The sequence below is a fragment of the Leuciscus leuciscus genome (assembly GCF_965113295.1).
Source record: "Leuciscus leuciscus genome assembly, chromosome: 8".
NCBI lineage: Eukaryota > Metazoa > Chordata > Actinopteri > Cypriniformes > Leuciscidae > Leuciscus > Leuciscus leuciscus.
Genome location: NC_138732.1, coordinates 1,143,867 through 1,164,389, shown reverse-complemented (window position 1 = coordinate 1,164,389; position 20,523 = coordinate 1,143,867). Strand labels below are relative to the sequence as shown.

At 43.7% G+C, this 20,523-nt stretch overlaps 1 protein-coding gene across 1 annotated transcript in view; it reads left to right on the top strand.

Moving 5' to 3' along the window:
- Positions 1-20,523, top strand: part of LOC309504111 (uncharacterized protein) — a 501,143-nt gene that overhangs the window by 480,458 nt on the left and 162 nt on the right. Inside the window, exon 2 of the mRNA XM_082177130.1 lies at positions 19,337-20,523. This exon is cut by the window's right edge and continues 162 nt beyond it. Coding sequence (XP_082033256.1) covers positions 19,487-20,392 — 906 coding nt within the window. The 5' untranslated portion in view covers positions 19,337-19,486 and the 3' untranslated portion in view covers positions 20,393-20,523. The remainder of the gene's footprint in view (positions 1-19,336) is intronic.

Sequence of the window (20,523 nt, the reverse complement as noted above, 5' to 3'; positions counted from 1 at the left end):
AACAATATTTTTATTCAGGCATATACATGGGGTGATTCTCGTGTATTAGGATGGCAAAAAATAGCTTTACAGGCAGAGACATCAATCCAGGAGACAGACCCAGGAGAAATACTCCTTTGGCTTCCCTCCAAGGAGGGACTACGGTCAGGAAACTTCACAGAAAGTAAAGTGGGTCTGGCAGTATTGCGATGGATGCAAGAAATAGCAAAAAATGAAAATTGTACAATACAATTACAGTGCAAAACTCCAGAGGCGGAAGATATAATCAAAACTATCAGCAAAAAAGATGAAGGTAAAATAGAGATTTATGATATGAGTGGTAAAGTGTTAAAAAGAGAAAAAGGACAATTACCAGATATGGAAAGAGTAAAAAAATACCAGATGGGTATTAACGACTTTGAACAAGCGGAAGAAATCCGCTTGACAATACCGGTAATTGAAGATGAGGACCGGGCCAGTATTATTACAATGGCTCATCGACACACCCCTACACCAGAATCATACGAGCTGCAAATAGGCAGAATAAGACTGCTTATTAGGGACAGTTTAATCGAAAAAACTGAAGGAGGCGTTGTAATACTGAATGGAAACAAACAAATGATAACTGGCTCTGGAACGGCTGGGGCAATCTTCAATAAACTAAGTAAACAGGCATTACAGGAGATAGAAAACATGAGAGCCCAGCTCGGACCGCAGCACGCAGCGACAGTGAGAATGACCTCTGGCCTTCCACAGTGGAACTATGTGGCGCATACAGTAATGACTGACTGCAGAGATGAATTTTGTGATGCAGACCGCTCCTGGTTAGAGGCCAGGACAATAACAACAGCAGTAATAAAAGAAACACTAAGCAGACAGGAAAATCAAATACATATGACTTTAATGGGAACAGGTCAATTTAAACACCCAGTAAATTCTGTAATAGAAGGCATATTATCGGGAATTATGTCCCAGGAAGGTAATTTGACCATAAATCTATTAATGTCTAATATAAATCAGGATGAACTGGAAAAAATTCTTGAGAAAAGGGAGGTAAGAGACCAGCTGGTACCCTCTCAGCCATCTGCTCCTCTGTGGAATGTTCCTGCAGGGGAGAGAAACATGAAACAGGGTGAGACAGAGTTTGAGGACGAATCTGAGCTGTCAGAGTTTGAATATGACTCGGTCAGTTCAGATTCTTCAATATTTTCTATAGACACTGACAGCAGTGAAACACAAAATATTTACAAAGAGTCTAGACTGCGGAATAAAAGAGGAGGACAGATGGAATTAAATAGAGTGACAGACCAAATAGAAAACGATTGGCCAGAAGTTCGAGTAAAAGGAATTTCATTCAAAAATCCTACAAGTGAGAAAAGAGGTAGAACACTAACAAGATATTGGAACAAGAAGATTGTTAATGATAGAAGTTTGACGTACGGACAAATGAGATCGGCAAGCAGATCGCCATCTGCCCAGAGAGTCGCTCGTACAGAAGGGTGGTCGAAAACTGGGAAAAATGCATTGTATCAGGAAGGATACGCGTATAATAGACAAATAGTTAAAGAGCTGGAAAAAGTAGTCTGTTCATTAAAATCAGAAATTAAAAGTCTGAAAAAAGAAATAGACACATTAAAAAATACGGAAACAATAGGACTGAAGGACAGAATTAAGGTGGACCGGGATAGACAGGTCACGAGTCAAAGAAAAACAGTCAGGATTCGGCCTGCGACTCCTGGATTAACAACTTTTAATAGACAAGCAGAGGTTGCGACTCCACAAGAAATTGAAGAAAACCAAGATAGCGTACATGCAAAACTGCTGGAATTACAACTAACAGAAGCGGTTAGGAAGCAGGTAGGAAATAAGAAACAGCATGAAGACCAGAGTGCATATGCAAAACGAATAATGCAAGCGGCCGAAAATGCACAGCTGGGTTGTGATGCTGCTACCAGATTAGTTCAAACATGTACGGGCCACCCAATATCATCTGAGGCATTGGGAAAGATGAGGATTTTGACAGGTATAGAAGATAAAATTAAAGAATGGACCAAAACCCTCTTTAATGCCCAAAAAGAGCAGATTCCCTTATTAGGAATTTGGCTATCCATTGAACAGGACATCCCTGAGGCTGACAAAGTTCCGTTGTTGAGGCATGTGGGAAGGAGAATCCCAGGCGGACGTAATTTAATTACATTACTTAATAATGCGACTAGACAAAAAATTGAAGAAAAACTAGCTGAGTATGATCTTGCAACAAGACATATGAAAACAAAGAGAAACATTACTCCGCAAAATAAACAAGCTCAAGGGCCAAAGTTCAAAGAGAGATTTAACAATAATAAATTCCAGAAGCCAGGAGGATTTAAAAAATATGGAGCAAATTATCAGAGCGACACTAGAAAAACTGACAAGTTCGCTGGAAACAGACAGACAACTCAGACAACAGTGAAAAAAGGCATGCAGTATGCACAGGGAGGGAGAAAACTCCCACAGAAGTCAGGCTTCATTCCAGCAGAAAAATGGGAAGATATGACCCCTGCAGAACGAACCAAAATAATTGAAGACCGTAAGAACAGAAATCAAAATGTAAAAAAGATTAGGAGAACTAAAGTAATTCAAAAGGCAGCAAAACAATCTCAAGTAAACAATGACGAAACATGCAAAACTAAGAAGAAGGAGCGAGCCAATTCTGATACAGAATGAAGGTTAGCTGGCCAGTTGAAACAGAAATTGTGTGACCCAAGGGTTACGGAGGAAAATGAAAATTTATATATTGATATTCAGGGAACAAAGTACTGTGTTGACACAGGAGCAGACATTTCCGTTTCAACTGAGCCTTTAGAGACAAATGGTACGATACATGTACAAACATATGACGGACAGATTAAACCAGAAAAAACAGGTGAAAAATATGGAATTACTATGATTAAAGGTTCTGAAAATGTATTAGCAGCAAAAGATTTGAAAAAGGTTTTAAGATTAAAGCCGGTTGATTATGAGCAGGAATTACAAAGAATTGAGAATGACATAAAAGTCTCACAGTGGGCTAAGGAGCAGTTAATGACAGAGCTGCGTAAAACTCCGTACGGACGGAGCAAGAATGACTGCGGCAAAGTAAGTGATAAATTTGCACACGTTATTGAGGGTGGAATTCATAAACCCCAACGGCAATACCCAATTAATAAAAAAGGACTGGCAGAATTAAACATAACCATACAAGAGCTTGAAGAGCAGGGAGTTATACAGCGAGTCAAAGGTGCTATAACTAACTCACCGATCCAGTTGGCTGCCAAACCGGACGGAACTTTTAGATTTATTACCAACTTTAGGGCGTTAAATCGTTTAACACGACCGGATAAACGTTACTTGATTAACGCACGAGATACAGTTGAGAAAATACGTGATGGACGATTTTATTCGAAAATTGATTTAGCCAATGGATTCTATGCGATCCCACTGGCTGAAGAAAGCCAGGAAAAAAACGCTTTTACCGCAAACCAAGGTCACTACGTTTACCGACGACTTCCCCAAGGATATTTAAATAGTTCCACCGTTTTTCAAGCAACTTTGGCCAAAATTTTGTCAGGCTTAGACGTTGAACTTTATATTGATGATATTTTACTCGTTTCTAATGACGAACGAGAACACGTACAACTTGTAACAGACGTGTTGAAACGACTTGCGGAGGCAGGTTTGAAAATAAATATAAAAAAGACACAATTAATGACTGACATGGTCGAATTTTTAGGATTTTGAATTTCAGCGGGTAACAGAGGTGTTACTCAGTCCATGAAAGACAGAGTAAACCAGATTGAAACCCCAAAAACAGTTCGACAGGTCCAGCAAACAATGGGGCTATTGGGTTATGTTAGAGACTTAATCCCTCGTTTTAGCCAGATGTCTAAACCTATATATGAGACTATAAAAGGTGGACGGTTGAAATGGACTGAAAAAGCTGAAGAAGCGTTGACAGAATTAAAAACAGCTATATTAAACTCAGGACAGCTGGAAGGAAGAAACGATGAGAAAATTTAGAAGCTGACTTGGAAACAGACGACATAGGGTACCAACTGATAGTACGAAATGAAAAAAGAAACATACCTGTTAGAATCCTGAGTGGAAACTGGGAAAATCCTGAACTGAAGTTCACTTGTGAAGAACAGCAGCTTGCAGCATTGAGCAAACGTTATTCCGAGCTGAAAGGCCTGGCGCGGGGCCAGAAAATATTTGTTAACACAAAAACAGCAGTATTGGCTCATTTATCAAAAAACAAAGTTAAAGACGCCCGTGCGCTCAACAGCCGTTGGCAAAGATGGGAAAATATGTTACTGGATCCAGATCTAATAATTAGACAAAAAGAACTTAAAAAATGGCAGAAACAAACATTAGATCTCTATAAAAATACAGTTGCCTTTACAGATGGTTCAAAAACGGCTGCAGATGAGGAAGCTCACTGGGCTTTAATTCTAAAACAACGCAACAAGGTCATAGATACAGGAAAAGGAGTGGTGCAAGGCACAGCCCAGTACGCGGAGCTCATGGCAGTGTTCCAGGCGCTGAAAGCACTTCAGAAACTGGGGATTTTACATATTCCGGAGGAATGTGTGTTATTTGTGGTAGTTTTGGAAAATACCTGTGGTGGGAAGGCCCTGCTAAGAGCAAGCCCAAATCCAGGGAGGAATTAAAGAATGGTAAACCTCAAACTATGCCAAAAATACCGAAAGATCAATATTATAAAAATCCTGGAGGAATAAAAGCAGCTTTGTGTGTTCTCTGCCAAGAATGCAGGATTAGCTTCCCTAAAATTGAAGTGATAATGACACAGCGGCTTGGAGGAAGGCAAACCGTTTGTGATTGTCTGTGGACAGGGAATAAGTGGATTAAATGCCAGATATGTCTTGATGATAATACGAACAGAAGGTTACTGGTATATGGCAGACACATGATTTGGTCTTGGAAGAAGACATTTTGTGATTTAACTAGTAAAGGCAAAATCAAAGGCTCAGGATTGAGCATCGATAATACGAATTACCAACAACAGCTGGGAAATTCAGGCGTCGATTATTTATGGTCATATCGTATTAAGAAAAATTTGGATGACATTCAAAGCAAGTGGCTTCTAGTTGATCCCAGAGCCCTGGGACCGGAGCTAGGGAGTTTGAAAACTTGCTTTGACGATAAGGGCAGAACATTCCAGCCAGATAACGGGACTGGAATTATCTGGTCTCTAGGCACCATTGCCAAAACACTATTAGAAAGTAATATAGGGGAGAAAATAATGGCACCAAGAATCGATTTTCCGAGACGCGGAGAATGTGACGATACAAATAGTTATATGCGGTGCCAATTTGGACAATTGGATGAAGAAAGATGTTCAAATGAGATAATCCTGAAAAAAAGCAAAGTTGTGTGTGTCCCGATTGCTTTCTGGAGACAGAACAGCCAGCAGGCAGCTGCCTTATCTCCTGGCAAGAGGCCAATAATGGAGGGAGAAACAGCAGTCTTGCCTGCTTACAGACTAACACTAATGTTTAAAGTTGTATTAAATATGACCACTACATCCGAACCACAAATTCTCGCCTGTGCCGTTGATCTCGAACTGGCACAAGATTAAAATTTAATTGATTAACAAGGGGTTCGAAAGGAGGGTGGTTTAAATTATTTGTTTTTGCCATTATTATGTTTTTGTTTTTATTTTTCCCTCAGGAATAATGCAATTACAAGACGGAGATGAGAGAGAGAAATGGGCCAGGACCATACAACGCTGGCGGAAACCCTGTTTACCAAGACCCTGTCTGACGGTATTGTTGGTGACAGGGGTAGTAATTTTAACAGGGATTTGGCCTATAATTGATTTCACTACAAAATTGATTGTGGTTGACGAGATTACGGTTAAAGAAGTTTCGAACTGTACTATAGTGACTAAATTCTTTTCAGGCCCATGTGAGCGTAAATCATTGGAAGAATGTAGCCAATGTGAGGAAATAGTTAAAAATTATACAGTGGGGAAGGACACCTTAGTGAAATGTAGAATAAGGTCCAGCCCATTTAATATTACACAAACAAAGAAAGTTTGGATTTATTTATATTTATATGAAGTTATAATGCCAAATAAAGAAACCCAGATTATTCCAACACCGCTAGCCCCAACGGATACAGGAACACAACGTATAAAACATGGGATGTATGATCCCAAGCGTGCATTCCAGAGAAACTGTGAAAAATACTATACTAGAAATAAATATACAATGTATGAAACGCCGAAACAATTGTGGGATCCATTTTCATGGATTAATTGGTTTAATATTTCAACTAGATTAGGCGAAACTACTGAAGGAATAAGTATCTATTCTAGAGGATTGAGAACTCTGTTCCAAGCTAGCATAATAACTGATAAATTCTGGGAGGATTGCCCAGAAAAGGACTTAAGGTTCTTAAATTATAACCCAGGTAGACAATCTCTTACCAATAATATAATATAAGTTTTATTAAAGTTAACAAAAGTTATATCAAAGTTACAGTTAGGTTACAATAAAAATTTTCAACAATCAGCTGGTTACAGGCGTCGAGGGACACTGCGCTATTCAGTCTCCAACAATTCAGTCTCTCTCTCAGCCTTTTATATGCAGGCCTCGAAATGCAGGTTCCAGACTCTCCTCTGACGTCATCAAATGGAGTTCTGCCAACTCCTTCGACACGGCCCTTAGTTGTTTACGGCGTATCCCTTCACGGCGCCTCCGTCTTCTCTTTCTCTGCTTTCTTCTCTTAATTGTCTGCAACACATACTTTAACTAGTACATTTTCCATGTATCATAAAAACTATTTCTAATACATATGTACTTCCTACTCTAAATTAGTCAATACATACATTTCATGCAAGTAAGTAGTTTTCTTAATAACAGTAAAATCACACAATACATATATTGTTCAGCATCAATAACAGGGTTACATACATCTATTTAAGCAAAAGCATTATTATTATTTAGGTTACATCAATTCAAAGCAAATCAAGCATTAATCAAGGCAGTATAATTGCAAAATCATCCTCTACATAAACACCGTTTAGCATCGCCTATCACGGGTCAAAGTAATTATATTTCTTGAAGTGCTTGAATATATTTCAGTAGGCCTAGAGGGTTTCTGTTCGAGCCGATTGGAATTTGAACAAGATGCGCTGATGTTTACTACCGGTGATCACAGCTTGACTGAGTGACGTTGTTCAGATCGTTTCCCGGTGGGAGGGATCAGGTAGCACAGAGGGGAGGGGGGTGTGTGTGGAGGGGCGGGATGAGTTTTTTTTTTTTTTTTTTTAAAGGCTTTCTCGACCGATTTTCAACATCGTAGACTACAGCTTTAATCCGTTCCACCACTCGCGCGTTATCTCGTTGAATATCACTGGCAGAATCGTAGAAATCCAGGATTAAGATCGCTTCGGGGGTTGAATCGAGATTGCGATCTTTTAACGATTAATCGTGCAGCTCTACTTGAGGGTGAGTAAATCATGGGCTAATTTTCATTTTTGTGTGGACTATCCCTTTAATATTTCATAGCTGTGAGAGCTGCATTACACGCCCAGGGAAAGTGCTGTGACTCAGAGAAGCTGCCGGTCAGATCCACTGCTGGACACACACGTATCGGTCATTGTACATGATTTAAGAATATTTCATTCTTCTAATGTACTCAGAAATATTACATGCCATTTTGTTACCATACTTTTTTAAACAGGTATGTACTTGTTGTGTAACTGAGTCGACAGGACAGATATGTATGGAGGCAGACATTATTAATGTAGTAATGGACGCTTTTCACAGATTGTGATGGTGCGTTTTAATGGTCATCAGCATCATAAATCCTGTAAAGTTTGTACATTTATAACACAAACTCTGTATTATATTATCTCTCTCTCGTCTCGTGAGTGGTGCTTTACAGCATGGTCCTTTACTCATAGAAATAATCTTACACAAACTGTCCGAGTTTATCGCTTGCTTTGTCAGTGTGGTTGTGTGTTTCAGATTGCATTTTCAATTCCACATTGAATTTTGCTACATTCATTCCGGGACATTTAATGGAAAAGCAATCGCAAGTGTCTTAACTGTGAGTGTAAATGGAAATAAGGAAAAATAAGATTTACATTATCATTTCGCTACAATTTTAGCTTGGTCATGTTAACCCTTAAACAGGCAAGAGTAGAACATAAGCAACAAATAATTTCATGTCATTTTTTATATCATCTGGACTTAAGTAAATCATATCCAAAAGAATTTTTGAAGAATGTTATGTATTTTGGATTTTATGAGTTGTGACTCCCAGATCATATTCCCTGTTTAGGGTATAAAAAAAGGACCAAATCTATAACTGTAACTGCCATTGCATGTTTAAAACAATTATATCCTATACTTCAACTCATATAATGTTGACATATTATTATTATTATGGAAAGCTTACAAACTCAAGATTCAGCCTGTGAAAACCGTTTTGAAATCGGACCTTGCTTTACCATAAAAATGGTATTTTTTGGGGGGTAAAATGGTAAAAATGTTGGATTTAGGTTAGGCTGACTAATTTGTATTTTGTATTGTATTTATTTATTTAGAGAAACAGGGACAGCGTACAATAAACATTAACCTCAAGGGGAGAGATGCATAGTACCAGGTTTTAGCTCAAGAGCTAATTTCCACCCGCAGTCCCTGGGCAGGCTGATGTTATAATAAAATATATCATACATACATGTATACTGAGATTTACATTGACCAATAAAAACAAAAAAAATCAAGTCTTCTTATTCACACCTTTCATTTACTATGGTCTACTCTTATAGACCTCAGAGCACACACTTACGCACACACAGACACACACATACAGACATACATACATTCACATGTGGGTGGAAATTTTATTTGACAAGAGCCATTCCTTTTCCAGGCGTGAGAACGTATAAAATTTGGTGCTTCTTATCAACTCTGTGGGCAACATATTCCACTGACGAGAGCATAGTTTCCAAATGCTGTCCTGCGTTTAGGGATCCTGCATAATCTCTTTTAGTGGAGGAGCAGCGATGTCATGAAGGATCTTATACATTTGTGTGGATTATCAGATTTTCAAAGCTAAGAAATTTGTGTTTTACGAGGATATGACAGTGATGGAATCGTCTGCCTTTCTTATCGTGAATCTTTAGAGAACTTTTATATAATGACTCAAGTGGCCTGAGGGCAGATTTACAAGTCTGTGACCAACTTGTCATTCAATAAAGAAAATGTGGAACAATCATTGCATTTAGATAGGCTCCTGAGGCCTCGATTGTAAGGGAATTTCGAATGTATCTGAACTGTGCCATATTAAATTTGATTGTATTTGATAACTTTATGTGCTTTTTAAAGCCTAAATTTGGTTCCAATATGACACCTAAATATTTTACCTGCTCCGGATTTGAAATGATTTCTCCATCAATTAAAATCTTAGGGCAATTTTTTATTTTATAACGATTTGTAAAAAAACATCGAAACAGTCTTGTCTAGATTTAAGGTGAGGCATGATTTTTTCAGCCACAAAGAAACTTTCTTCATCTCTTTGGTCAGTTTTTGAGCGACTTCTTCCGCAGTTTTGCCATGTGCATATAGCACCGTATCATCGGCATACATAATAATCGTACTCTTACACACAGTTGGCAGGTCATTTATGTATAATGCAAACAGGGGCCAAGAATGAAACCTTGTGGCACTCCCATGCTGCAAGGTCTTAAGGATGATTTTGTATTGTTGACCGCAACACATTGTTGTCTGTCATTAAGGTAAGATTGAATCCATGCTATTGTGTTTGTGTCAAGAGAAAAATCAGATAGTTTGCTGATGAGAAGCTGGTGATTAACTGTATCGAAGGCCTTTCTCAAGTCCAGAAAGACCGCCCCTACCACACCTCCACCATCAAGACTGGATCTGATGTCTTCTAGTAAGTAGCAGCAAGCAGACTCTGTGGAGTATCTTTTCCTAAACCCAAACTGGCAGATATGTAATGCATCAGTGTGGTCGAGATGCTCCACTAGCTGCTCTGCCACCACCTTCACAAAGATCTTGGAGATGGCTGGTAGGATACTAATAGGTCGATAGTTTGACACACAGAGCTTGTCTCCTGACTTGAAAATCGGCTTGACTACTGCTTTTTTCAACGCCAAAGGAAAATTGTTTTCATTTATAGATTGATTCACAGCTATTGTTAATACAGGAGTTAGAGTAATTTTGCATTCTTTTAAAAAGGATGTATCAAGTCCAAATATATCCTTTGCTTTACTATTTTTTAAATTTGCTATTATTTAAAAAATTTTATCTTCATCTATACTCTGCAACCTACAATAAGACGCATTGCCATCCCCATGATCATCTCGGCAGCAGTTCACTTTAGGGAAAGTCTCCGCCAGGTCTAACACAGAATCCAAGAAATAATCATTGCAATGTTTAGCCAGAATAGAGCCCTCATTTTGAACTATTCCATTGATTTTGAGCTGTAAATGCTCCTGATATATTTTTTCCCTTCCCAATAATTTATCCATGCTCCTCCACAGATTTTTACAATTACCTTTTGCCTCTTTAATTAAGTTTACAAAAAAAAAATTTGCTTTTGCTTTTCGAAGCAGCATGGCAACTTTATTTCTCAGAGATTTATAAATGTAATGATCAGTGGTTAATTTAGTTTTAAGAGAAAGCTTGAGAGCTTTATCTCTCTGTTTCATTGTGTCCCAAAGGGATTCATTAAACCACGGGAGCCTCTTTTTATTTGATTTTCTATGTTTGAGCTGTGTATATTTATCAATTTTATTCTTTATAGCAGTTATAATATTGTTGCATGTATGTACACAGCTTTCTCTATCAATTTTGGAGGCCCAGTCAATTTCATTTAAATCATTTTTAAGGAGCTCTTGATTTCTTTTAGGAATATGAGCAATTTTGCATTGTTTGTTTGATTGTTCTTTATTTATGTATCTTGATTTATTTAGTTTCCTGGCTATTAAAACAAGATTATGATCAGACAGTCCAGTTATTAGATTGTATGTTTTAATTACCCTGTCTGGTTTATTTGTGAATATTAAATCTATCAAAGTTTGAGACGTTTTTGTTATTCTAGTAGGCTTTTTGACCAGTTGTGTCATTTGTATTGAGTTTGCAATGTCTTTTAGGTGTTTCGTCTTGCCTTTATCAAGCCAATTTAGGTTGAGGTCACCCATGAGCAATATTTCCTTTCGTTCATATGTTTTAAGAATTTTTGTTAAACCAGTATAGAAATCGCTTGTTGCATTTGGTGGTCTATATACACAAAGTACAATAAATGACATTTGGGGCGATAGTTTAATTGTAACCCCAACACACTCTATAGTTAGATCTGGAATGTCTATTTGGTGACTGTCAATACTGTCTTTTACGTAAATCAAGACCCCGCCCCCTTTTCCCTTTCCTCTGTCCCGTTTGTAAACTTTATATCCAGGAATCATAAATGCCGATACAGGAGTTGTAGCTGTAATCCAAGTCTCAGAAAGACACAGGTAATGTAGATTTGATCCCAACAGTAGATGTTCCAACTGTTCTGTTTTAGACATTACGCTACGTATGTTAATATGTCCTCCGAATATTCCTTTCGTTTTTTTCAATGGGTTCCATAGGACCGACGCATGGTTTACTGTCTGAAATAGTTTCATCTGGCTTTGTTTTGAAACAACTATAGTTTGCATACCATTTAATTTACCACTTTCATTTGCTGGCTTAAGCGCGTGTAGTGCCGGGAGGTTACCTTGTTGTAATGTATTGGTCAACGTGGATGCGCACTGTTAGCAATGGTACCCGATAGCATCTGCGCTGTGTTGAAAGCGTGCGGGGTGTGGATCAGAGCGGTCTCCGCCACCTGCAGTGGTTGTTGTTGTAGATCCATCGGCCCTGGGTTCACTTGAATATCCCCGCATAAAAGTAGGATGATGCAGAGAAGAGTTGTACGACCCTGGTAGACTGTTATTTTAGCCATTCTCCGTGCTCTCAGCTTGTATTGCTTATTTGGAGCATTTGCACGCCCATCATCAAGAACTTTAGAGAAAATGACATACTGGCTCCACGAGTCAAGGGGTGTAGCAGGCCTAGGTGTGCCACTTGCTAGTGAGATTGATCGTTCACTGGCAGCAGTCCAACTCCCACACATTTGCATAGTGATGATCGTCATCAGGTAGAGCGATACAATAAGCACAGTTAACGCCTTGGCTTTGATGGCCAAGATATCCAGGTTTTAGGGGCAGATATTAGATCGGGCGGTTTTCCAGATGTCTTTAGAAAAGGAAGAACATCAGCACCTGCCAAGCTGCTACCTCCTGCCGCCATCTTGTCACAGATATCTTGAAGCAAATCATGTGACCAGCATACTCAAGACAGACAGGCTGTATCAGTTTAACCTGTAAATTTTCTCATTTGTAAAAAAAAAAAAAAAAATACCTCAGAATACAAAGATTGTTACAAAAATGAATACAAAGTTAATGCCTTTTTTATACCCAAAAGAGGCAATGTGACTCAGGTGTGACATATATTTCAAAACGTGCTAAATAACAACATGAACAACATTTTTATAAATGTTATTTTTCAGTACCTTAAGACAATGTTCATAATTAATATTAGCAGTGTTAGTATTATTTTTTCAAAAGAAAAGTAAGTTTAATATATATTTACTTATCTCAAAATCTGAATGTCCTGTACCACTGGCAGCCATGTTGGATTTAGGTCAGGCTGACTAATTAATCACAAAATGAATCACAAATCATGTGACCAGCATACTCAAGACAGACCAGGCTATGATAAATAATAAAAGGATTTGATGAAAAAATCATTCTTACGCCCCAAAAAAGACGACAAAAACTATGTTTCATCCAGATCACATTGCCAGTTTTAAGGGTTAAGCATATCGAATAATTTCTGTAATAGCCTACATTTTCATTTGAATTTTGCAACTTAAAAAAAGTTAAAATATATGTTTAAATTATATGTTAAAAAAGTGTAGGGAATAGCAAATGTAAATTATTATTGAATTTTAATTATCATTTTACTCCAAACATTGCATATGGAAAATGTAAATTTAAATACAGAAATGCATTGCTATTTTGCATATTACATTTCAAATTGAATATTGCTATCCACATGCTTCCATAAAAGTGCTGAAGAAAACGTACTCGGTTACTAACGTAACCTCGGTTCTCTCTAGAAGAGGGAACGAGTACTGCGTAAGATATCTTATGCTAGGGGAAAATCCTTTTTCCGCGAGATATTGAAGCCAAAAATTATCCTTAATTTTGTAATAATGCAAAATGCGTTGCGGCAGCATGCAGACATAGGCGAGACAGCTCGCGCGCCTATTGGCTGCTCTGCGGCAACTGCAGCAGCCTATCGAGCGAGGCCTGGCGTGACGCCAGACCCAATCAGGGCACTTCGCGCCCGCTGCGTCACGTCCCGCCGAAATGGGCGTGGTCTAGGCCTATAAATACCGCTCGCAGGCAGCTATTATCTGGTTTTTCATCATCGAAGCAACCAGAGCGTGTGCATGCACGGCAAGATACGCAGTACTCGTTCCCTCTTCTAGAGAGAACCGAGGTTACGTTAGTAACCGAGTACGTTCTCTTACGAGAGGTCTCTCGTACTGCGTAAGATATCTTACGCTAGGGGACCCAATGCAAAACGCCGTGCATGCTGAGATCTGACACCAAAGACCCAAGGGCGAGAGCCCGGGGTACATATAGTGCACAATCACTCAGGGAACTCACAGGGAGTCCAGGAAGAGGGAGGGGCGAAGCCGCACTCTTCCACATATGGTAGCGTCGCTGAGACGCGAATTTCATCATACAGACAGGGCGGGGTACGGCCTGAACTGATGGGGGAATGTGGGTCTTACACAGTTTGCCCAGGCACATCTCGTGCTGCTACTTTTTTACTGTCGAACATTGAGCTGTGCTCAGTAGACGCAGCATTCTGAGCTGACGCATCAGGTCAGATAATACTGGTAAACTTAGACCGACAGCAGCCTGGCCTGCAGGGCGGGAACCTCTAGGTTATAAAACCTTATAAATGTAGACGGGGAGGCCCAGCCTGCCGCCATACAAATATCTTGCAAGGCAATCCCACTTGACCAGGCCCACGAAGAGGCCATGCCTCTCGTGGAGTGCGCTCTGACACCCAACGGGCACTGCATGCCCTTGGAGGCGTATGCCAGCGCTATCGCATCAACTATCCATCTGGATAGGCTCTGTTTCGACGCGGCTAGTCCCTTAGAACGTCCGCTAAACGAAACAAAGAGCTGCTCCGTCTGTCTGAAACCAGACGAGCGAGACACATAAGCTCGTAATGCCCTGACTGGGCAGAGGAGGCTCGCGTCTCTTTCCTCATCAGGGACCGGTAGGGCTGACAGGGAAATAACCTGCGCCCTAAACGGTGTGTTGAGGGATTTCGGAACATAACCGTGCTTAGGTTTGAGTATTACTTTTGAGTCATTAGGCCCAAACTCCATGCACGCCGCGCTCACAGAGAGCGCGTGCAGATCCCCTATGCGCTTCACCGAAGCGAGAGCCAGCAAAAACACCGTCTTGAAAAACAGGTGTTTCAAATCGATTGACTGTAAAGGCTCAAATGGCGCACCTTTCATGGCTTCCAGAACCGTAGAAAGGTCCCATACGGGGACTGAGGGAGGTCTGGGAGGATTCAGTCTCTTAGCCCCTCTAAGGAAGCGGATGACTAAATCGTTCCTTCCTATTGACTGACCAAGCGTTGTTTCTGAGAACGCCGCTATAGCCGCCACATAAACTTTGAGCGTGGAGGGGGCCCTGCCCCCATCCAACAGCTCTTGTAGGAAGGAAAGCACCTCCGCCACACCACAGTCTGTGGGTGACACACCACGGGCTGTGCACCAGCCCGAAAACACTGACCATTTCGAGGAATAGAGTCGTCTCGTAGACGGAGCTCTAGCCTGCGTGATCGTGTTTAATACTCCTTCAGGGAGTCCAACATGTACCCGTTGATGGCCCAGACATGAAGGGACCACAGTTCCGGGTGAGGATGCCAGATCGAACCGTGGGCCTGTGAGAGGAGGTCTCTCCTCACTGGTACTGGCCACGGGGCAGTACTTGCTAACTGCATCACGACTGGGAACCAAGGTTGGTTTTTCCAGAACGGTGCCACCGGCAGTACTGAGCATCCTTCTTCCCTGATCCGTTCTATCACCTGAGGCAGGAGAGAGACGGGGGGAAAAACATAGAGCGGGCGGCGGGGCCACACATGGGCCAGCGCGCTCCTGCTCTTTGAGAAAAATTCCTGACAGTGAGCGTTTTCTTGAGACGCAAACAGGTCTACTTCCGCTCTGCCGAATTTCTTCCACAGCAGTTGGACTGTCTGTGGGTGTAGGGACCACTCGCCTGCCGGAACATTGTTCCTGGACAGTCTGTCCGGTCCTATGTTCAGGAGCCCTGGCACGTGCGCTGCTCTGAGCGAGCGCAGGTTGCACTGAGCCCATACCAGGAGGCGTTCTGCCAGCCTGTACAGGTTCTTGGACCTGAGGCCGCCCTGGCGATTTATGTAGGACACCACAGACATGTTGTCCGAACGGACCAAGACGTGGCGTCCTTTTATCTGGGGACAAAAACGCGTCAGCGCGTTGTCTACTGCCAGCATTTCGAGGCAGTTTATGTGCAGGAGCTTCTCCCGTTCCGACCACTGGCCGAAGAACGGTCTGCCCTCGAGCAGCGCTCCCCATCCCGAGGTGGACGCGTCCGTGGACACCACTTTCACCCTCGAGGAAGTCCCCAGGCTTACACCTAATTGGTACCAGTCGTTCGCTCTCCAAGGTTTCAGAGCTGTGATGCACTTCTGATTGACCCTGAGGCGAAGCGAACCGGATGCCCACGCTCTGCGTGGGACTCGCGCTTTCAGCCAAAACTGCAGCGGGCGCATGCGGAGCAGGCCCAGCTGGAGCACTGACGATGCTGAGGCCATGAGACCTAGCATCTTCTGAAATTTCTTGAGCGGGACAGACGCGCCGCAGCGAAACGCGTTCGCTGTGCGCTGAATGTCTACCGCGCGCTGTGGTGATAGTCGCGCTATCATGGACAGCGAGTCCAATTCTGTGCCCAGGAAAGATATCTTCTGACTGGGTAACAGAGAGCTCTTCGCCCAATTGACACTGAGACCCAAATCTTCGAGGTGATCGAGTAAAATGGTCGTGTGTTCCATGAGCACTGCGCGAGATTGCGCTAGAATCAGCCAATCGTCCAAATAGTTCAGCACTCGTATGCCTCTCATTCTGAGGGGTGCGAGCGCCGCGTCCATGCACTTCGTAAACAGGGACATGCACAGGGACAAACCGAATGGCAGGACTGTGTACTGATATGCCTGGCCCTCGAAGGCAAATCTCAAATATCGCCTGTGACGTGACGCTATCTGTATTTGAAAATACGCGTCTTTCAGATCTATTGACACAAACCAATCTCCTTGGCGAATCTGCACAAGGATTTGTCTGGTCGTGAGCATCCTGAACTGTCGCTTCACAAGCACTTTGTTCAGTTGCCTTAGATCTAGTATGGGTCTGAGACCCCCGTCTTTTTTCGGTACCAGGAAGTATCTGCTGTATAGCCCTCCTTCGCTCTGAACTTGAGAGAGAGGCTCTATGGCCCCTTTGCTCAATAGTTTCGTCACTTCTGCTCGAAGTAAATGTGCTACTTCTGTTTTTACCGTGGTCTCGACGCGCGCCACATAGCGGCGAGGGCGTCGGCGAAACTGCAGCGAATAGCCTCTTTTTATAATGTTCAGCACCCACTTCGAAACCCCGGGCAGCTTTGCCCATGCGTCTGCATGGATAGCTAGGGGTTGAATACGAAGCGAGCTCCGCTCGCTCAGCGATGGAGAGGCTTCGGCGTGCTGCAACACAAGCATCGCGCTCGTGACATTTGAGGCATGGGGCGCGCTGATAACAGCGGGCAGATTGCCCGCGCTCGACTCCTCTGCGGTGGTCAGCCGCGAGGGGGAGGGCTGGGCGGTTCCCGTGGGAACTGTCATGTCTGTGTGTGGATGTGGGCGCGGGACAGCGGGCACATTTATCACACCGAAAACATCGTTCGCTTGCGTGAAGCGAGTGCACGTTGGTTTCGTTTTTACAAAAACCTTGAGACATGCACAACGCGGTGTTAGTGGGCACTGGGTAGTGGGCACTTTCACCATGTTTGAAGCGCAACCGATCTGAGTCGGTTTTATGTGCGCGAGCCCTGTGTGACAGGCTGTGCTTGTGTGTAGGGATGGGCACTGGGCAGTGGGCATTCTTACTACACATGAAACACCATCGGCCGTAGCCGGGACACCAGAAAATACACTCTTTTGGGGATTTATCTGGGTAGCCGTGAAAACGGCATTTGTGTGCAGGCAAGCGGGTGACAGAACCGACTTGTTGGCTGCAGAAAACACTGGAACAGTCACATTTGCTGGAACTGGACGAGCGAATAACTTTGGTGTGAGTCTGGCCGCAGCGGGACTCAAACACCGTCGTTTTCCTAGCTGTGCTAGGACGACTTCGGGGCCTCGGGCTTCACCGTAATCCTAGGTCGCGGGCCACGTGCAGCGGGGCGGCGACCGGATGAGCGGGAGCGCGGTCTCGCGCTTCGGGCCTGGCGGCGCTGTGAAGTGGAGGCAGTGGACGGTGGCTGTGGCTGTGAGCTCTGAGCAGACGGTTTCGCACGGCCTGCTGCAGAGCTGGAGCGCTTCGGGAGGAAGTGCTTCATAGCCTGTGACGCTTTCTGTACCTCTGCGAATCTCTCCGCGAAATCCTTGACGGAGGATCCAAAGAGGCCTGTGGCGGAAAGCGGGGCGTCGAGGAACGCGGTGCGCTCAGACTCGGCCATTTCCGAGAGCGTCAGCCAAAGATGTCTCTCAGTCACGGTGAGAGAGGCCATATTCCGTCCAATGGCTTGCGCTGCAGACTTAGTAGCACGGAGAGCGAGGTCCGTGGCACTCCTTAAGTTCGGTACGCAGATCGCGTCAGGCCCTTCCTCATCCAGCTTACGGAGGAGATCGGCCTGGAAGATCTGAAGCGTTGCCATGGTGTGCAGCGCTGACGCAGCTTGCCCGGCGGCGGAGAAAGCGCGGCGGAGCAGGCTTGACGTCGCGCGGCAAGCTTTAGAGGGTAGGGCCGACTTAGCACGCCGTCCAGCAGAGGGCGGGCATAAGTGGGCCGCTATCGCCTCTTCGACCGGCGGCAGCGAAAGGTATCCTTTGTTCTTGGCATCGTCAACAGCGGAGAATGCCGAAGAAACAGCAGGACGCACTCTAGCCGAATAGGGGGCGTTCCAGGACTTGGCGACTTCTTCGTGTAACTCAGGAAGAAAAGGCGCCGGTCTGGACGCAGGCGAAGCGCGCTCCCCAGGCAGGAAAAATCCATCCAGCCGGTTGTGAGCGGGCTGCTCAGGCGAAGACCACTCGAGGCCGAGGCTCGCCGCGGCCTGTGCGAGTACTCGCATGAGCTCCGTCTCGATGGACGCTCTCTTGCCTGAAGACATGCGGGCAGGGGGCGCGGGGTCCTCAGAGCCCACCCAATCCTCACTGCCTGACGCCAGGATAGAGCAGGAATCATCCTCTCCCAGCAGGGCTTCCTCATCCACGATGTCAACGGAAGCGGCGGCAGACGGCGGCCGCTGTCCGTCAGGAAGCGAGGGTGATGAAGCCGGGGAAGCAAGCGGGCGAACCGGCGAGCTTTGGCGGCTGAGGGAGGGTTCCGGGGCCCGCTGGGCACGGCGCTTTTTATGGCGCGACGCCGCGGCGGGCGGGGGAGCAGTCTCGGTGAAGAAGGCTAGGCGAGTCCTCAGAGTCGCCATTGCCATCAGCTCGCAGTGAGGGCAGCCGCCGTCAGCGAGCGCGAGAGCTGCATGTTCCTCACCCAGGCAGGAAACGCAAATCACGTGGCGGTCCCCGTCGCTGAGTGTGGCTCTGCACGAGCCGCAGGAAGGCATCTTTAAAAAGACGCTAGCTCTTTTAGAATGTGTGTCGCGGCGGCGACACACACACACAAAAGTACAGAGTAACATTTTTTGATCAAAAGAATAAACAATGCAGATTTATTTTTTACAGCCATTTTTGATCACATTTATTAGGGGTGCCATTACTTCTGACCACAGCTGTATATACAGGAGGGCTCTGTTAAAGCTGTGAGACAAATCTCTCATCTTCATATGTGATCTTGACTAATTTAAAGAGTGTGGGGAAAAACAGCTCAAAACCATCTATAAAAATACATGATTAACAGCAAACCATTAGATCTTAAATTATTTATTTAAATTGTTTATTTATTAATTTGTTATCTTGTGTTGCAGGTTAAGGCAAAATGGCAGGCATTATTCCCAGGCGCAAAATAAAAGGTGTTGATTTCTGTGGATCGAGGTCTTACTATTACATCATCCGCTCTGATCTCGGCTGCTATATGAGGGCAAAGGATTTCAACAAAGGGTCAGACCTCAGTATTCATGCTCTGCACCCCATGCTGCCAACATGGAGACCATTACCTTGCTGACGAAAAAGGCCGGTTTTACATCATTAAGGGTAATAAATGCCGCAGAGTCACTGACCTGACAGAAGACACTGATTCTACAGTCTTCACCCTTCCTCCCAAGTTTCGGGGCGGAGACCATTACCTGGAAGCCAAGGGCAAGTTTTACATCATCTTCCAGGAAAAGGGCACTTACAGAAGAACAAGACAAAACGGGTTTTTTTTAATGAGGAGGTTACTCTCAGCTTTTACTGATGAATTTCCCCTGCATCCCATTTGCAGAGATGGTCTCTATTACTGGGGTGATAAGGATCACGTATACTTCCTCAAGCCAACCGATTGGGGAGTTGAATACTACAAAGGGACCAGCCTCAAGAAAAATAAGGGCACTGCTGTCTCATCCGTTCACCCCGATGTTCTGAACTTCCTGCCAGGCGGGCTGTCCATAACCAACAGCCCAGCATTCGGCAAGTGGGTGAAAATTAAAACCGTTAGTAATGACAGTCCCACACCAGTGACATTGCAAAAGAAAGTTACTAAAAAGGTTGGATACAATAAGCAGAAGATGTCCCAGATCACACACAACTGGAGGATAGAAGCATCAGCCACGATCTCAGCTGGAAAACTCGCAGCGTTAATTGCACAGTGTCAGCTCTCCTTTTCAGCAGAATACGGAGGTGCACATGTGAACGCTGAGACGGAAAACTGGAATGAAGAGACTATGATGGAAGACCAACTATCATTTGAGCTGAAGCCAAATGAGCGTCTGTTTCTGTGGCAGTTCCAGCTGGGTCTCGGATCAGAACCGGTGTTGTTCTGCTGGGATTTGAAGATTACCGATACGCCGGACACTCCGACTGAAGACCCGCTGCCGCCTGCCTAAACACCGGCTACAAGAAAAACCTTAACTCTGACTTCTTAAAGGGTTAGTTCACCCAAAAATGAACATTATGCCATTAATGACTCACCCTCATGTCGTTCCAAGCCCGTAAGACCTCCGTTCATCTTCGGAAC